The following is an 18,108-nucleotide window of genomic DNA, read 5'->3' on the forward strand; positions in this document are numbered from 1 at the left end:
CCTTAAAATTGCAGTGAAGTGAACTTTTTATTCTAAGATTTATCTTTCCCATAAAAAACAGCTCAAAGACCCTCGGTTTACTTGACATTTTAACATTTTTCTGTTTTGAATACCATGTTCTATTTTATTCTCGCTCTGTAGAAATGCAGATTGAAAGAAGTTCTTATTTGCCTTCTCTAGATATGAGTGACTTGGTATGATTTACTGTTCTTTTATTGAAGTATGCTTTTCAAAAATATTTTTATATTGTGCTTGAGGACCAATTAAAGCAAATATATGCCTTGGTTTTCTATGCTATAGAAGCTGTGAGAATTAATCTGTTGTGAGCTTTTAGAAGGTTTTTTTTTTTGTTTTGTTTTTTTTTAAAGGCAGCACTAAATAGAGTTCTGTTGGCAACTTCTAGGAAACTTAAGTTTAACGAAGCTGGGTTAATAAAACAGAATAGACTAGTATAGGAGATGTATCTTGCTTATTTTTTATGGAAGGCTTTAAAAATGGGTATAAGAAACTAAGGAAATAGCTAAGTATTTTATGATGCAGTTCTAGTGTTTTGTTTTTAATTAATAAATAGTCAGCTGTTTGGAGAAGAAGATGCTGATCAAGAAGTATCACCTGACAGAGCTGATCCTGAAGCTGCCTGTGAGTGTTTACATAAATTGATAGTATATATATTACTGCTTGTTTAAATCAAAATATCTCTTTTTTTAATGTCACAGTTAGATTCCTAATATTCAGTTTAGTAATGTTAGATTCACTGAAAGAGAGAGAGAGCCTTTAGAATATGTATCTCTTTTTGAGTTTCTGTACATCTGGATCCCATTCGTGGTGCATCTACATCCTTTCCTTTGGGGCTGTGTTCTTTTTTTAAACTGGTGGCATCCAGTATAGGTCACACACATAGTCTGTAAGCCCTTGTGTTTCCATATGGAAAAAGGAAGAGCAAAGCAACCCTAACAACCATCTAGTTCCTTTCTACTGCACGTTAGCAGAACAACAGCTTAACTTCTTTGTTCTTAGCTTCATCAGCTGGATAAATAGTTTGTTGTAGTTAGTGGTTGTCAGGTCTTTATTAAGCGTGTTGGCTGCTTACAGGTGTGTGGGGCAGGAGGGGAAACTGCTTTACTTTCAGCTTGGCATGCACCCATGCCAACTGATGTTTTACCAGAAGAGGCATCACATCAGTTTGACCCAGCTTGCCCAATGTCTGCATAGCTCGTATGCTTTAGCAGGACTTTTTAGCGCTTTTATCTAGTAGGTGGTTGAATTAGCCATTAGATAAAAGCCCCGCTGAAACGCGTAAGCTATACAGATGCTGGGGAGCCAGGCCAAACTGGTCAAACTATGCCTTTTCTGGTAAAGCACCGTTCTGGGATTTTTTCCCACATCTGTCAGCACCCACTGTGTTAGTCCAAGGGGACTAAGGAGGGAAAAGCTTGCATAATAGTTTTTTGGGGGGATAAAAGGACACTTTCTGCTAACTTGAAATTTAGAATAGAAAATTGTTCATAGATTGTAAAGCTGGAAGATCATCAGGTCCAGCCGCCTGCACTAAGCGGGAAAGATAACTGGGCGTCAAGTCACCGCAGCAAGGTGACTGTCTAGTCTCTTGAAGATTTCCAATGTAGGCAATTGCACCACCTCTGGAGGGAACTTCTTCCACTATCTGGACACCGTGACTGTGAAGGAGTTTTTCCTAATGTTGAGCTTGAATCGATCTTCCATGAGTTTGTGGCCATTACTCCTGGTTTTCTCCTCGGGTGCCCTGGCGAACAGTTGCTTACCAAGCCCTTGATGTACTCCCCTAATGTAGCGGTAAGCTGCTACCAAGTCCCCTCTTGGCCGCCTTCTCCTCAGGCTGAAGAGTCCCAGATTCCTCAGCCTTTCCTCATATGGCTTGCTTTTTAAGACTGTGATCATAAGGGTGGCTTTTCTTTGGACTGTCCCAAGCTTGTGCACATCCTTGTTAGTGTGGTGCCCAGAACTGGACGCAGTACTCTGGTTGTGGTCTCACGAGTGCTGAGTAGAGCAGAAGAATCACTTCCTTGGCTTTGCTGGAGATGCATCAATTTGATGCACGCCAGAGTATTATTTGTCCTACTGGCTACAGCATTGTACTACTGACTTATAGTCATACTGTGGTCTGTTATTACCCCCAGGTCCCATTCATTCATGGTGCTAGTCAGTTCGGTGCTGCCAAGCCTGTAAGTGTGTTGGGGGTTGCTCATCCTGAGGTGGAGAACTCTACATTTCTCAATGTTGAACTTCCATCAGGTTTCAATCCGCCCAACTTGCTAACCTGTCTAGGTCCACCTGTAACTGTAGCCTATCTTCGAGCGTGACCACGCTGCCCCATAATTTGGTGTCATCCATGAACTTGGCCAGTGAGCTCTTCACCCCACATCCAAATTATTAATAAAGATGTTGAAAAGTACTGGACCAAGCACTGACCCCTGTGGGACGCTATTGCCCACTTCTCTCCAGGATGACACAAATCCATTCACTACAGCACTGGGTCCTATTCTCCAGCCAGTTTCTCACCCACCTGACTGTCTCAGAGTTGAGCCCACAATCCTCCAATTTTCTCATGAGAACATTGCAGGATACTAGATCAAAGGCCTTTGGAAAGTCTAGGTATACAGTGTCAACCTGCTCTCTCGTGTCCAGGTGGTGAGTTACCTGGGCATAGAAGGAGATGAGGCTGGTAAGGCAAGACCTGCCCGCAATGAAACCATGCTGGCTGTCATTAAGAATCTTACTTTCTGCAAGGTTATTACACATAGACTCCTTGATGAACTTTTCTAGGATTTTCCCTAGGATTGAAATTAGGCTGATTGGCCCATAGTTACGCAGGTCCTCCCTCCTGCCCTTGTGGATGAGCACAACATTGGCTCTCTTCCAGTCCTCAGGGACTTCTCCAGAGTGCCACAAGTTGTGGAAGAGTTTTGCCAGGGGTTCTGCAATGACTTTGGCCAGCTCCTTCAGCGTCCTTGGATGAAAATCATCCGGTCCTGCTGACTTGTATACATCTAATTTTATTAATTGGTCATTGTGATCTTTGGGGCCTTACGTGTTGCACGACCTGTTGGGTGCATAGCCCTGCCCCTCAATATGCCTGCCACGACTTTGATGTTAAACTATCAAGAGAGGAGGTTCAGTGGAGCTCTTCCTCCCGACAAATAGCAGTACTCACGGTTATTTGCCATGATGTTCCACGGGGCTCTGCCTCCCCTACAGCCTGTCCACTCGCCAACTAGATGGGTGCTTGTAGAATGGGGATTTTGGCCCTGCGGGTTTGCCCGCAGCTTGCTTTGGATAGTGTCCCACATCGATGTGGATGCAGGTGGCTTTCCTCCCTCCGGCTTCAAAACACGGCCCGCCTTCTCTAGGCTCTTTGATTTTCCCCTTTTTCCTTTTTTTGTTTTTTGTTTTTTTTCTCTCAGAAGAAATACTCCCCTGAGGAGGAGAGGGCTGTGGAGCTGCCTCGACCCCAGCATCCTCCAGGGGGCTCAGATGCCTCCTCTGCCCTGCTCCCTACAGGGAAGTTAACTGCTTCCTTTGGCTTGCCTTCAGTGGGGAGCTGCAGGGCTTCCCTTGCTCTGCCTCCTGTAGGGGGCTCAGAAGTTTCCTCTCCATCGCCTGCGGGAGCCGTGCAGGCTGTGCCACTCCTCTTCCACGCTGGAGCCTCAGCCTGTCTAGCGTGCTGCCCACCAGCACTCTCTCCCCGGCTCACCCCCCACCTTAGTTCCGGCCGGGCTTTTAAACTTTTCTGTGGCGGCCAGTATGGCTGCCATGATTGGTCCAGCTGTTCCCCACGCGGGAAACAGCTGATTAAACAGCTGGCATAATGCTGGCTCGCACGGCTGTGGCTGCAGTCCCAGCTCCTGCTCTGGCTGTCCAGGCAGGGGGTAAGTCGCCCCCACTGGAGGTCTGTTTCCGGGGTTTGGGGCCTGCGGGGATTACCCTCTCCCCTTCAGGAGCCTGTGGTGGTGCCTTGCTGCCACAGTTATACACCAATTTTACTGCAATAGTAGGAAGGCGATTATTCCTACTGTGCTCATCCTCTACTCTATCTGGCGTGGTTTTCCCTTTGGTCTGGTGAAAGACGGAGACAAAACAGTCATTCAGGAGTTCAGCTTTCTCCTGGGTGCTGGTAACCAGCTCTCCTGAGTTGCTGAGCAATGGCCCCACACTCCCATTTGTTTTCCTCCTGTTCCCTATGTACCTAAAGAAGGATGTCTTGTTGTCCTTGATTCCCATTGCTAATCTAAGTTTGGTCACTGCTTTAGGCTTTCTTATCTGTTCCATGCAAATGCGTGCTGTTGTGGAATTGTACTCCTTGGGGCCTGTTCCAGACTTCCATTGTTTATAAGCCTCTTCTTTCTTAGGAGGACCATGATTTCCCTGTTTAGACAAGAGGGCTTCCCAGCCCTTCTGTTACCTTTTCTCCGCATGGGAATGCTTTGTGCTTCAAGGATCGTGTCCTTAAGGAACAAGCACTCTGTGCACACCTTTTCCCTTTGGTCCCTGGTCCCGCAGCACTTGCCCTACTAGTGACCTAAGCTTGTTGAATTTTCCTTTTTGAAGTCCAAGACTTCAGTCCTGCTATCCAATTTGTCTGCCTTATGTCAGACAATGAACATTGTTGCTGTCACCCAGATTTCCCTCTGTAATTAAGTCGATCATCAGGTCATCTCCTTTGGCCAGGACCAAGTGTAGCAGAGCCTCTGGTTAGTCCATGTACATCCTGAGTCAGGAATTGCTCCTTGACAGGTCAGGAAGGATTGCAACTGTTTTAACTTGGCTGAGTGTTCCTCCCAGGAGATGTCTAGATCCCCATGATGACCATGTCACATGTACGTGCAGCCTTGGTGAATTCTCAGGCAAACTCCAGATCAAGTTCCTCCCCCTGGTTTGGTGGTCTGTAGTATACACCTACCGTTAAGTCTCTCTGGCCACACCCCCTCCAGAGGATTTCAAGCTGTCCATTTTTGAAGCCAATGTCAGCCTCCAAGGAGGAGTATACTGCTCTTTCACATAGAGAGCAATGCCTTCACCCTTTTTCCCCACCCGCTCCCTTCTATGTAGGGTGTAGCTCTCTATAGCTACACTCCAGTCATGTGAGGAGTCCCACCAGGTCTCTGTAATCCCTACTAGATCATAATGCACATTACAGAGTAGGAGGAGCTAGCTCCTCCTGCTTGCTCCCCATGTTCCTGGCATTAGTCCTCCTCCTGAGGCCCTTGTCTTCCTGTCATGCTGATGGAGGACTATTCCCTCGGCTCTTGCATGACAAATAGATCCAAGGCAGCGATACTTCCCGCCCTACGGGGCATTGGTAAGACCGCAATTGGAGTACTGTGGTTGGGGCATTGGTAAGACCGCAGCATCCAGTTTTGGGTGCCGTACTTCACGAAGGATGTTTATAGACTCGAGAGGGTCCAGAGGAGGGCCACTTGTATGGTTAGGGGCTTACAGGACAAGCCCTGTGAGGAGAGACTGAGAGACCTGGACCTCTTCAGCCTCCGCAAGAGAAAGCTCAGGTGATTTTTGTGGCTGCCTACAAATTCATTAGGGGGACGCAGCAAGGGATCGGAGATGCTCTGTTCATCAGAGCTCCTCTTGGGATAACAAGGAACAATGGTCACAAACTGACAGAGCTAGATACCAGGAAAAACTTCTTTACGGTAAGGGTAGCCAAAATTTGTAATGGGCTTCCAAGGGAGGTGGTGCTCTCCCCTACCTTGGGAGTCTTTGAGAAGGCTGGATAGGCACTCTTTCCTGCCTAGGCAGGGGGTCAATAATCTGTTGAGGTCCCTTCCGACCCTAGCATCTATGAAACTATGAAAAGAGTGGCTCTCCCAGTGTTCCTATTTACTGGACTTGTATGTTGGTCCCTGGACATGTTTGAATTTGTGCATCCCCATCCCCCAGCAATCTTAGTTTAAAGTCCTGTCCAAAAGATCGGCCATCCTGGCCACGAACAGGGACTTACCTATCCTCGTGAGGTGGATGCTATCCCTTCCCAGGAGTCTTCTTTCCCTGAAGTGCATGCTGTGGTCAGGGAATCTGAAGCCTTCTCAGTGGCACCAGTGTTGGAGTCGTCGGTTCACTTCCTTGATGTATCCTTTCCTTCTGGGACCGTGGCCTGCAACAGGGATCACAGAAGAAAAGACTACCTGGGCTCCCATCGCCTTGAGCCCAGCCGCCAGAGCCCTATAGATTACTCCTGGCAGTGTCATTAGTTCCCACATGGTTGAGGAGCATGGGGTAGTAGTCGGAGGGCCAGACAAGCCTGGGGATCCTCTCTACTACACCCTGGGTGCAGGTCCCTGGGAGGCAGCAGACCTCACGGGCTTGGGGGTCCAGACAACAGACGGGTCCCTGTGCCCCGCTGGAGGGAGTCCCCTACTACCACCTTGTGCCTCCTCTTGGGGGTGGCAGCAAGATGCTTACCTGATTAGGCTAGGGCTGTCAACACTTGAATGCTCTGCAGTGGGAGTCTGCACACGTGTAGGCAAGCTGTGGGCATCCTGGCCACAGATCGTGTGGACACCTCTCCCATCTCCCACCTTCCCACTGCACTGTGTGTCTATACAGGCCTTCCACCATCTTAACTGCTGCACTGCATGTCTATGTGTGGCCCACCAGTACATCACACAGCCCTAGGCTCACCTTCAGCTTCCAGGGCCCCAGGGCACAGTATACTACCTCACCGCCTGGGTCAGGGCTAGGGGCAGGCAGTGAAATCCAGAGGAGGGAGAAAGCTCTTTTATTACAGCCTAATCAGTGGGTGTGGAGCTGTGTCTGGGCAGGAACCTGGAGACACAACAGGCTGCCAGTTGGACAGCCCTGTATTAGGCTGTCCTAGCATACTATTACTCCTTGGTTTGGCTGTGAAATGCTAAGAAAAAATATGAAATCCATGGGGATCTTAAAGAGTGTGTCTGTTTAGAAAGGTAACTGGATATAGTAGATACAGGAGTAAGACTGATGTCAAGAATAGTTGTTATGAGGAAAGCATCATGGTTGTCTGTTTGTTTTAAGTTGCCTAAAGAAGTACAGACATAAAGGACACAGACATACAGACACAAATTGACTGCAAATAATTCTTCAGTGCAAAGACAGGTTGTGCACCCACTGAAATATTCCAGATCCAGTACTGGATTTCACAGATTGTAGTTGTCATTTGGGAGGGTGTCCCCCAGAACAATTCAGGAAAAGGCAGACAAGGAAATCTCTGTCTCTCTGCTTCTGCAATCTATCAACCAGATCTGTCTCAGGACTGATTCTTTACCCCTCTATCCACCATTTAGCTCCTTTCTCACTACTTTAGAGGAAGTCTGGTCAGGTTTTACCTTTAGTAGTAACTTGTTTGAGAGTTTTTGTGCAATTGAATTTCATGATCTACCCAGTAACACCTACAGTTTGTAGCCTTGTCATCTGGAGTTGAGCAAAGAAGGAACTAGGTGGTGGCTGTAGCTACTCTGTTTTTTATGCTGTTGGGATTGGGAGCATAAAGGGCCACCACTGCTTGTAGTGCAATGTCTTGTGGACATTAAAAGTGAAAACACTTCAAGCTCCAATGCAGAGGGCTTATGTAGACCGTGAGTGAGAGCCACACGTACAGAACTTATTGAAAAACTGTGGCTACTGTAAAGACAAGTAACCATTTTTTCCCTTTTTGCTTTGGTTTCTCTGATATTCACATAATCTTGAGAAGGGGAAAAAGCTATACTTTAAAGGCCAGTGAACATTTAGTTATATTCCCAGAATAATTTTAGTTTAGTATCACAATTCTGATGGGTCTTTTTTCTTTGTAGTTTGAATAAATCATCATCTTTTTATTAATAGGGGAACCAGCAGAAGCAGAAGCCAGAGCACGAGCATCTAATGAAGATGGTGATATTAAACGTGTTTCAACTAAGGAGTGGGCTAAATCAACTGGATATGATCCAGTTAAACTTTTTACTAAGGTACCATTTTTGCACCCAAAAATATCTTTGAGCTGTTTGAATTACTGTTAACTTAAGCCATAGCTTTCAATTTTGACCCCTTAAAGTAACAACCAAATAAGATTATGATATGACTATATAGCATCATGGTCCTACCATGTTTTTTGTCCCTGGGTTCTCCTGTGCTTCCCTATTATAGTCTTTTCCCTGTGCCTGAACAGAAGGCACTTACCCAGCTGCCAGTGTGATATCAGAGTAGTGACATATGGTACAAATGGTAAGGATGAAATCATATTTGCTTTAAAATTATTTTTGCATGAGAACAAATTTAAAATCTAATTTTGGACTCTGTAGGGAGCTCTTCTCATATAAGCAGAAGCTTGTGTGAGGTTGAAAAGACTGTCTGACATCTGTACACAGTTAATCTCAGAACAGAGAAGTGGGTTCTGTTTCAGGATCCTTCTGGTCGTTGGAGGGAAGGAACAGATGTGGGTGGGCTGTGATGTTAAGCAGCACTGCTAGTCTTAAGGATCTTGGTATAAGGTGGCCATTTTTAAATAGACTTATAGGTAAAAATGCATGTGACTTCAGCAAGAACATAATCTCTCTGGGTTGTTATTCCTTGACACTTCTTCTAAAGTGAAATATTTTACCTGTTAAATACAGCTGCCTCTGCTTTACATGAAAAAGTAAGCCTTAGAAGGCATATATTAAGAATAGTTTTACAGAATCTGTTGCCTTTAGGTCACTTCATGAGTTAACTAGAAGTACACGACAGTTCTCTTTGAAAGTGCCCTTGTGGGGGAGAAACACAAAATGGTACAAATCCAATAAAGTAAAACAAAGTTTACATACCTTTATATTTCTTCTTATTGCTTAATATATGTTAGCTTTTCAAAGATGACATCAGATACTTGCTGACAATGGATAAGCTTTGGAGGAAAAGGAAACCTCCAGTGCCACTAGACTGGACTGAAGTACAGAATCAAGGTAATATTTCTCTCTCTCATTTTTGTCTGGTACTAAGTTATACCTTCTGTTTCAGGATTCAGCCACATGAAATTATTTTTACCCATCATTGAAACTGTTTGCAAGTATTGTAACTTCAGTACTTGTATTTTAAAACCCTGCGGATCACTATGTAAGGTTTAACATCCTAGAATATACCTCTTTCATTTATGATAAGTCTCACAAGTGTCTGCAGACTCCTTTATGTTTTGTTTGTATTAGTTGTAGCATTTGCAGCAGTTTTAGCTGTTATGAATATGCAGTGACTTAACTTTTAAAGGCACGATTTTAAGTGCAGGTTTCTTATAAAATAATTTGCAGTATAATTTTATTCCATTTGTACTACATTCTATTTTAGCAGATGTCTCTCAAATTCCTAGATCTTGTAGGTTTTCAATGGTGTTTTTTCTTTCCTTTTGAAGAAAAAAATACACCTGATCAGCAAAATGAATCCTCCACGGTCCTGAAAGATCAACAGGTTCTGGATGTCAGGAGCTATGCACGCTTGTTTTCAAAGAGTGTGGAAACTTTGAGACATCACCTAGCTGAAAAAGGTGATGGAGCTGAGCTTATATGGGATAAGGTTAGTTCAGCAAATGTATAGGGAGTGGTCATACACTAAGTGCATATGTGTGTTTAAATAAGCACTAAAGACTAAGTTTGACAGTAGGGTGGCACTTCTAGAAACGAAAACAGGCTTGCCTTGGGGAATTTTTTTTTTTTTGTATTTAATCTTGCTTAAACAGAGAGGGATGTGGGAGTAATTAAGGCAATTTACTGTTGATCAGTATTCAGCAGAACCATCCATTTCTTAGGAAGTGAAATCTTTATTCTGAGAGAGAGAGAGACATATCAAATACAGGAGGAGTGTTGGTAATTTTTACCATTTCCAGTTCTGGTTTTGAAAATATCAGTATCTTTCACAAAAAAAGATTTATTTTGTTATTCTAAGTTTATACTTTATGTTGTTGTGGAGAGAGAAAGCTGATTACTGTTTAAATCTAGTGCCAAATTCTTTACAGTATGCCTGTGGTATCTTATGCAGTTTTGCTGAAGGAAAATGAGAAGCCAAAAATGTTGATCTCGCTATTGGTCAAGTCACTAAAACAATGTGGCTGTGACTGTTTTGAAGTGAAGCAAAAACAAAGTTTTTTGCTAATTGTCTGTCTGTAGTAGACTAGTATAATAAAAGATTTGGATTGTTATATTTTCATTTCCAAAGCATTTTGTGGGTCGAACAAAAGAGAGAATATTTGAAGATAGAGGTAAATAGGAACAGTGTTGGAGGACAGTCTGTTTCAAACCAGATTTGCAATCAGTTTGGTTAACCTGTTACGTCAGCTACCAAACTTGAAAAAAATTAAGATCTCAAATAAATTTAGAGATTGATATAAAGTCTTGGAAATATGTTTAGACCATCATTAAAAGCTGTAGTCCTACATACTGCTATGCATGAACAAATATTTGTGCCCACATTAAGTAGTGTACAGGATCCAAACCTAAATCAATTTTGCCTTTAACTGCCCAGCTATAAATTCAAGATTATATTTTGCCTGTCACGTTTCGTGTTGGGTATTTTTAACTATAAGAAAATAATTTTATGCTCTGTTTTTATGGACAATGGGATATTGATAATGGTTTGATACAGTAGAATTATGAATTCTTGGAGGCTGAGAGGAAGAATATTTTTCATGGGATGCCAGTGTGGTGAATTTGGTGGATATGAGAGTTCAGAGTTATAAATTCTAAACCCAGCTGTGTCGCTCACTAATGGGTAGCCTTCAGCAGCATGTCTCACCTGCCTTTCTCAATGTCCCCATCTGTTAATGTGGATAAAACCTTTTTTTATCTTCCAGGGATGTCATATGACTTCTGTCTCTTCATTTCTTTGAACATAAACAGTATTAGGCAAATACTGTATTTTTTTGTTTGGCGATTGCATTTGTCTACAGTACTGCAGTGTCTAAAATTTTATAAATACAATCTGAAAAAAGTATGTTAGCTTGAATAGATCAGTGATGTATCAGTTGCTCCAAAGCTTTGATGGAAATAGTTTTTTACAATAAAAATCTGGACAAAAATGTTTTTTTTTGCTTTTTTAAAATGGTACTGCCAGGATGATCCATCTGCAATGGATTTTGTCACTTCTGCTGCAAACCTCAGGATGCATGTTTTCAGTATGAATATGAAGAGCAGATTTGATATCAAATGTAAGTATAAAATGCATTATTATTTCACTATGTCAAATATTTGTGCTGCGTGGCTTGAAAAGTTCCATCTGCTGTGAATAAAATGTTTGTTTATTTTGCAGCAATGGCAGGAAATATTATCCCCGCTATTGCCACAACTAATGCAGTAATAGCTGGTCTAATCGTGTTGGAAGGTTTGAAGATATTATCAGGAAAACTAGATCAGTGTAGAACAGTAAGTGAAAAATAATGTGTTTTTTCCCTTTTTTCATATATATAATGAAATATATATTCATTATATATTTAATTCTAACCTTCCCCCCTCTTTCTCCTCCAAGATTTTTCTGAACAAACAGCCAAATCCAAGAAAGAAGCTTCTTGTTCCTTGTGCTTTGGATCCTCCGAATCCCAATTGTTATGTGTGCGCAAGTAAGCCAGAAGTGACGGTGAAACTTAATGTACACAAAGTTACAGTGTTAACATTACAAGACAAGGTAAAGACTGACATTTCAAACATAAAACTACAGTTTTTCAATTTTCCATTGCACTTTTTTCAATTTAAATATATCAGAATTTAAGAACATTTAAAGTACTATAAAGGGTAGTTGATTGGTCTAACGCTTAATTAGGATATACAGGGTGTCTACACATGCCAGGACTCGAGGCTGAAGTTGGTTCCGAGTCCCTACAGGCCTGCCATGTGCCCCTGTGGCCACCAGGGGGAGCTCCAGGCTCCAGCCACATCTGGGAAACTGACCCCCTTCGCTGCCCAGGAGTCGTGTGCCCAGTGCAGGGCGGCAGACAGCTCTTTCCTTGTCCATCCTGCCTCTCTGCACCAGAGCTGTTTCAGCCCCTGCCAGCAATGCTCAGCGCCCTGCTGCTCCAGCCTGGCCCCTGCCAGTGATGCCCAGCGCCCTGTGCTCCTGCTGGCCATGGTGCTGGCCCCAGAAGGCCCCCATGGGGACCAGGGCACTGGCTGCCGGAGCCCATGCCCACCCCCCGCCCTTCTGCACTTCCTGCTCCAGTCCACCTGCCCCACCATCCACACACCCCCTACTCCCTGTCCGCCCCGAGCACCACTCTCAGAACCTGCACATGGTTGAAACAAAAAAGCATTATTACCCTCACAACACCCCCCCTCAACAAACAGAATCTCCTCAATCAACAGAGCCTCTCCACCACCATCTCCACCCACCAACCATAAAAAAGTGGGAAGCTATGTACAAGCGGAAAATTATTTATAATATTTTGGGTCTTCAAGCCCAGAGTGGGGGGCTGTGGGGTGGCAGGTTGGGTAGAAGGTAGGGCCCCGGAGTAGGTGCCTAGCACCCCAACCCCTGGATGTTCCCTGGGGCTGGTCTCAGGCCAACCCCCTAGTGGCAGGGCAGACCCAGCAATAAAGTTAGTGCTGGGTTGCATTAGTCTTTGTCTACTTTTTACCTTATGTTGGCTGTTATCTTTTGCCCTTTACTTTGTGGTTTGCTGAGCTAAGATAAAAAAAGAAGTCCATCTGGTCATTTCTTGTAGTTGTACATTCTATAAAAGAATGTTTGCATTTTGTAACTTTTCAGTTATTTTTGTTCTAAATATGAATACAGTATTTTTTGTTTTATATTGGGTAGTACTAACAGTCTACATTTTAAGGGTTTTTTAAGGAACATTCATACTATATTTTAGAAGTTGCCATTCTACAGATTTACAAAAGAAATATATTGACTACTAAGAGAACTTTCAGCATGTTTTATTTCCTAAGTAATAAAATGCATGATAACAACCATTTTAATATCTCAACTCTAGTTTAACTAAATTAGATTTAAAAATGTATTGAAAAAATTGAGGAGAGCATACAAATTTGGTGCTGTAGATAGTTTGCATTGACTAGATCATGTATGTACCTTTTGGGATTGGGGGGCAATCACTTTGGACTGTATCTGTAAAGAGGTATTTTTATAGGCTTAAATTGGAAATGGAATTATTCTGTTTTTGAAGGAATTTCCCCACATTATTCATCTTAAAATAGAATGCTTTAAACTTAGTCATTTTTATCTTTTCAGATAGTGAAAGAAAAATTTGCTATGGTAGCACCGGATGTGCAGATAGAAGACGGAAAAGGAACTATTCTTATCTCCTCAGAGGAGGGAGAAACGGAAGGTATGTGAACAGTAACTTTTGGAAGAGAAACTAAAACATAGCAGTACAACCAAAGAACATTTTGGCCCAAATCCAGCAACTGATCTTTCTGAAGTCAACCAAGTAGTGCATGTACATATAAGTTAGGACTGTCTGCATGTTGCAGATCTGTTCTGTGCAAGCCTCCCCAGGTCAAGCTGTTCAGTCCCATGCCCCAGAATTCCTGTTACAAGAGTAGGTTGTACTGGCTGGAATAACGGACAAGTCATCTTCCTCCATCTGTATCCATTTGGCTTTCGTGTTGTACTTATTTTTTGTCATGCCATGACTGGTCATGCTAGGTACTTCCACAATACAAGAAATAAACAGCCCTAGTAGTAGTTCAGAAATATTTAGTACAAATAACATGAAAGTGAAAGGACTTGATTCTGAAATATTTGGCTTTCCTGGTTTAAATTAAACCTAGAAAATTTTAATATTCAATAAGTATGTTTAGTGTATTAGCATAGTTTCTAATAACATTTTAACGTAAGCTAAATATACTTCAATACCCTTTCCTTGCAATGAATTTCTGGATGAAAAATTAAACTTCTCATATATTCAGATGTAAAGCATAGTTATGAATTCTAGTACTTAACATAATCTTTATAAAAACAAGTAAAACAATTCAATATTTTCCTAGCAAATAACCACAGGAAGTTATCAGATTTTGGAATTCGAAATGGCACTAGGCTACAAGCAGATGACTTCCTCCAGGACTATACGCTGTTAATCAACGTACTTCATTGGTAAGGATTGTGGAGTGTTTGTTTTCTTCTGTGTATGTATTTAGAATAATTTTAAGGGGGATTTCCCAAATATAGAATTTTAAACCTACAAGTTAATTTTAACTATTAAGAAACAGAAAGCTTGGAAGGAAACCATTAAGCCTACAGTTGGGTAAAACCATTAAACCTGCAGTTGGGTGAAATAATTGAGATGCCTACTGTGAGATTAAGTAGTTAATTTTTAATGTAAAAAATGAGAGTGCACTGTATACCCAAAAGATTATGTACTCAGGATTCTCAACAAATAGAAGATTACTTAGCTATTATGAGAAATTGGTGATTGATTGCTCTACTACTTGTGATCAAAATAAAGCTAAACAAATTGTATTCACTTTGAAAAAGTTGGGTCAAATTTTCTTTTGGGATGAAAGTAGAAGATAGAAGTAAAAAGAAGCTGGGAGAAAAACATTCAATTAAGTATTTTCCTAAGGCAGACTATATGAAAAAACCTAAGTCAGTTAGGAGGGGCTTGAACAGTTCTTTCCTGTTCATTATGAGCATTTTTTTAAAAAATATTTGCATATTGGTCTGGTAGTGGTTAAATCAGATGTGTTGTGTTTGTGCAAAGACCGGTATTCATACTTACATGGTTGTTTAAAAGCATGTGGATTTTTCTGCAGTGAAGATCTAGAAAATGATGTAGAATTTGAGGTTGTTGGAGATGCTCCTGAAAAAGTTGGCCCCAAACCATCAGAACCAGCTTCTAAGAACATCACCAATGGTAGTGATGATGGAGCACAGCCATCAACATCAACAGGTAACAAATAGTAAATGAGTTAGAATAAAATGGTTTATTTTTATGGGAACAGATTTGTTAGTAAAAACTAACCTTTGAGGCTGTCATCAAAAATGTAATATAGAACCAAAATGTTTGTCAGTTTCTCTTTTTCTAAAAAAGGCTCTGATTTTGTTTAATAGACAAAAGGACTTTTCAGGTAGAGGTGGTGTATAATAGATCCCTCGCATCATACAGTAAGTTGCTGTAAAAATAAGACTCTTTTTTGTGGACTTTTTCAAGTTACACACTTCCTGTGCTGCAGATTTGGAACTTAAGGATCCTGGTAATTCAACTAACAAGCAATAACATTAATGCGCAATGAAATAATTGATATCCTTCCTTTTTTCCCCTCATTTACTCCAAGGAAAGCAAAATGAAAAGCATTGTGCTGACCAGAAAAGCACTTTTACTGTTTCCTTCTTGATGTTTTAAAGGGTCTTTGAAGGTATTCTGAATACTGTATTCCTTTGAACATGAGGCACCCTTATAAAAACACTTTTTTCTAAAAATGTCCTGTTGTATGCAGTATGAAGGTGGTAGCCTTTTAAATGTCTTTATATGTGTTGTTTTCTACTTTTCTTAAATTGAGAGTCAGAAAACTTGGATTCATCGTAAATCCAGTGGCCTTATTCAAAGGGATAACAGTAGACTAAGAATAATTCAGTTGGATGTAGAACTCTTTAAACTTCACTAAGTTTAAAATATTTGAAGTGTCCTGTCATATGGAAATAAGTAAAACTGAAAATTTGTTGTGTGATTGAAATTCTATGTATGTTTTGTTTGTTTTTAATTTTTGGGGACATTCCTTTGACTCTTAAGTTTTACTCAAAATATGTGCAGAATTGTGTGGTGATGATTTTCACATTACCTTAATGTCTTGCTATGCCTTCTAAAATAAGATTAGGTCAGAATCATTTCAAATTTAATCAGTTGTTACATTTTTAGGGCACTTTTACATGGGGAGGACAGAGTGGGGAGTGGTGCTTTAATTAGATCGGAGCTGCTCTAATTGCTGCAGGGTCTTGTCCTCATGCATAGAAATTGTGGTCGGGAGCACTTAAACTAAAGCTTGTTCAATGAGCTTTAGTTCAAGTGCCCCCACCACCATTTTTAAGCACAGGAACATTGATAGACAAGATGCAGGAGGCTGTTGAAGCTGCTCCAGCAGACTCCATTAATTGATTAATCAAGTCTGTTCGATTTCCTGGAACCCCTGTGACACAGGCAAGACAGAAGTCGTGCTCCTCTGCCTGCCAAAAAGGCTCCTTCTCTCTCTGCTTGAATAGGACACAGGGCTTCAGGTAGAATGGTAAAGAGGTCACAAGAAACATCAAGGAAAGATGTTTAATCAAGTCTCCTTTGTATCCTTTAATTGTGTACTTCCCTTATTTATGTTTTGTTATCTTTTAGCTTTCTTAAGCTATCCTTCTTTTCTTATCCTTGGTTTTTTTTCTTTCTCCTATGGAATGTAGAAGTTCTAGTGAACTGCTAGCAGAAGTTTTAGTGAACTTACTAAGAGTAAAAATGAAGATGGACTGACTCAAGTGTGTGTAATTATTCCTGGCTCTTAAGACACATTCATGTAATGTACATTTCCTACTAACTTTGCACATGTACAAAAGTACTTCTAAATAACCTTTTTCTAACAAAAAAGTGTTTTTGGAGGGAATACTGAAATATTTTTAATTCCTTTTGATTAGAAGAAAATTGATGCATGAAAAGTCTACTTTAATAGCGATTTCATTATTTTTTATTTTTTTTTATCAACAATACCCCAAAACATTAATTTTGGCATTGGAGGCATTTTCTGTATTTGCGGTAATAAGCAAGACAGGGTTTTAAATAGTCATTTTTTAGAATATATCAATTGGATTGTTTTCCAGCTCAAGATCAAGATGATGTATTGATTGTTGATTCTGATGATGAAGGCCCTTCAAGCAATACTGATGATGATAATACAGAAGGCAAAAATCGCAAGAGAAAACTAGACGACAAAGAGCATGTCAGTACAAAGAGAGTGCGTACAGAGCCAACGGAAGAACAAGATGACATCATAGCACTAGACTGAGCACATATACCCAGTGACATAAAGATCCATATAACACAGTACAACAAAGATATTACTTTGGGGTGTGTTAAATGTTCAGAACTAGACTAATTTTATGGCCTTTTGTTTCAAGGGAAAAATCGCACCACAGACTTAATGAACACGTGTCCATCCCTCTTGATGGTAAAACACTCATTTCAATAGAAACGTAGAAGTTTTCCAATATGTTATATTAAATGTAGTAGAAACTTAGTTTATGGATACTTAAACATAAGTATTTGCTTAAACAGTCATGAAAAACAAGCATGTTATTTTTTTTATGTAAATACCTTTAGGTATGAATCTAGGAAAAAAAAATTACTCTGGTTTAGTAAAGGGTCGTCATTTGATACCCAGCTTTATAAATATTAGATTTTTTTTTTTTTTAGCTAGCAGGAAAATATCTTTAGCCTAGATCTAATCATTTTTCACACCCTCAGCTAAAGTGAGAGAGCAGATTCTTTAAAACAAAAGTGCTATGTTTAAAACTTTGTTCTTAAACACCAACTGGCACTATGTACATTACTGTAAAACAATGTTAATTTACTCAAGTTTTTCAGCTCGTACTGCCTGGTATGTCAGTGTAAGAAGCAGATTTTGTGTATTGTTACAGTTTCAGGTTATTTATATTTGATGTTTTGTAAAACTCAAATACTACTACTATACTGTACATCTGATGGACCAAATAAATGACATCTGAAATACTTCCTATATCTGCTTGCACAGTCCAGTTTTATGCTGACTTACAACATTTTACAATGTATAGTCTTCAAAAATTACTGTACTATTTTCATTTTTTTAAACACGATCTCATAATACGGAACGAAAAAAATCATTTGTTTTTAAGTGGAAGGGGGATTTTTTTTAATAAAACTTTTGTTAATGTTTCTTCCTGGACAATGAGTTATTGCTCTGTTCAATAACAGCATTTAAATCACCTTTCCAGATTATAATTTGTAGTAGTTATACCTACTTATCGTTTTGCAAATTGTTATACTTGATTTTTTTTACATTTAATGGGATTATACTAAAAATTACTATGCTTGTGGTAAAAGCATGGGTTTAGGGAACAATATTCTGGAAGCATTATTTGTTCACTACAGTAGGTCCCAAAGTTGCAGTAAGTCTGACATTTTCA

General features: G+C 40.7%; 1 protein-coding gene across 1 annotated transcript in view; it reads left to right on the forward strand.

Annotated features, from left to right (window-relative positions):
- UBA2 (ubiquitin like modifier activating enzyme 2) overlaps nt 1-17,858 on the forward strand; it is a 29,595-nt gene extending 11,737 nt beyond the window's left edge. Inside the window, exons 7-17 of the mRNA XM_090062845.1 lie at nt 572-639; nt 7,852-7,973; nt 8,843-8,942; nt 9,383-9,543; nt 11,077-11,170; nt 11,272-11,384; nt 11,488-11,643; nt 13,204-13,300; nt 13,962-14,067; nt 14,727-14,863; nt 16,768-17,858. Of these exons, the coding sequence (XP_089918971.1) occupies nt 572-639; nt 7,852-7,973; nt 8,843-8,942; nt 9,383-9,543; nt 11,077-11,170; nt 11,272-11,384; nt 11,488-11,643; nt 13,204-13,300; nt 13,962-14,067; nt 14,727-14,863; nt 16,768-16,952 (1,339 nt within the window). The 3' untranslated portion in view covers nt 16,953-17,858. The remainder of the gene's footprint in view (nt 1-571; nt 640-7,851; nt 7,974-8,842; nt 8,943-9,382; nt 9,544-11,076; nt 11,171-11,271; nt 11,385-11,487; nt 11,644-13,203; nt 13,301-13,961; nt 14,068-14,726; nt 14,864-16,767) is intronic.
- Nucleotides 17,859-18,108: the final 250 nt, after the last annotated feature.

This window comes from Crocodylus siamensis, chromosome 9, assembly GCF_052110815.1.
Source record: "Crocodylus siamensis isolate JL-2025a chromosome 9, ASM5211081v1, whole genome shotgun sequence".
Taxonomy (NCBI): Eukaryota; Metazoa; Chordata; order Crocodylia; family Crocodylidae; genus Crocodylus; species Crocodylus siamensis.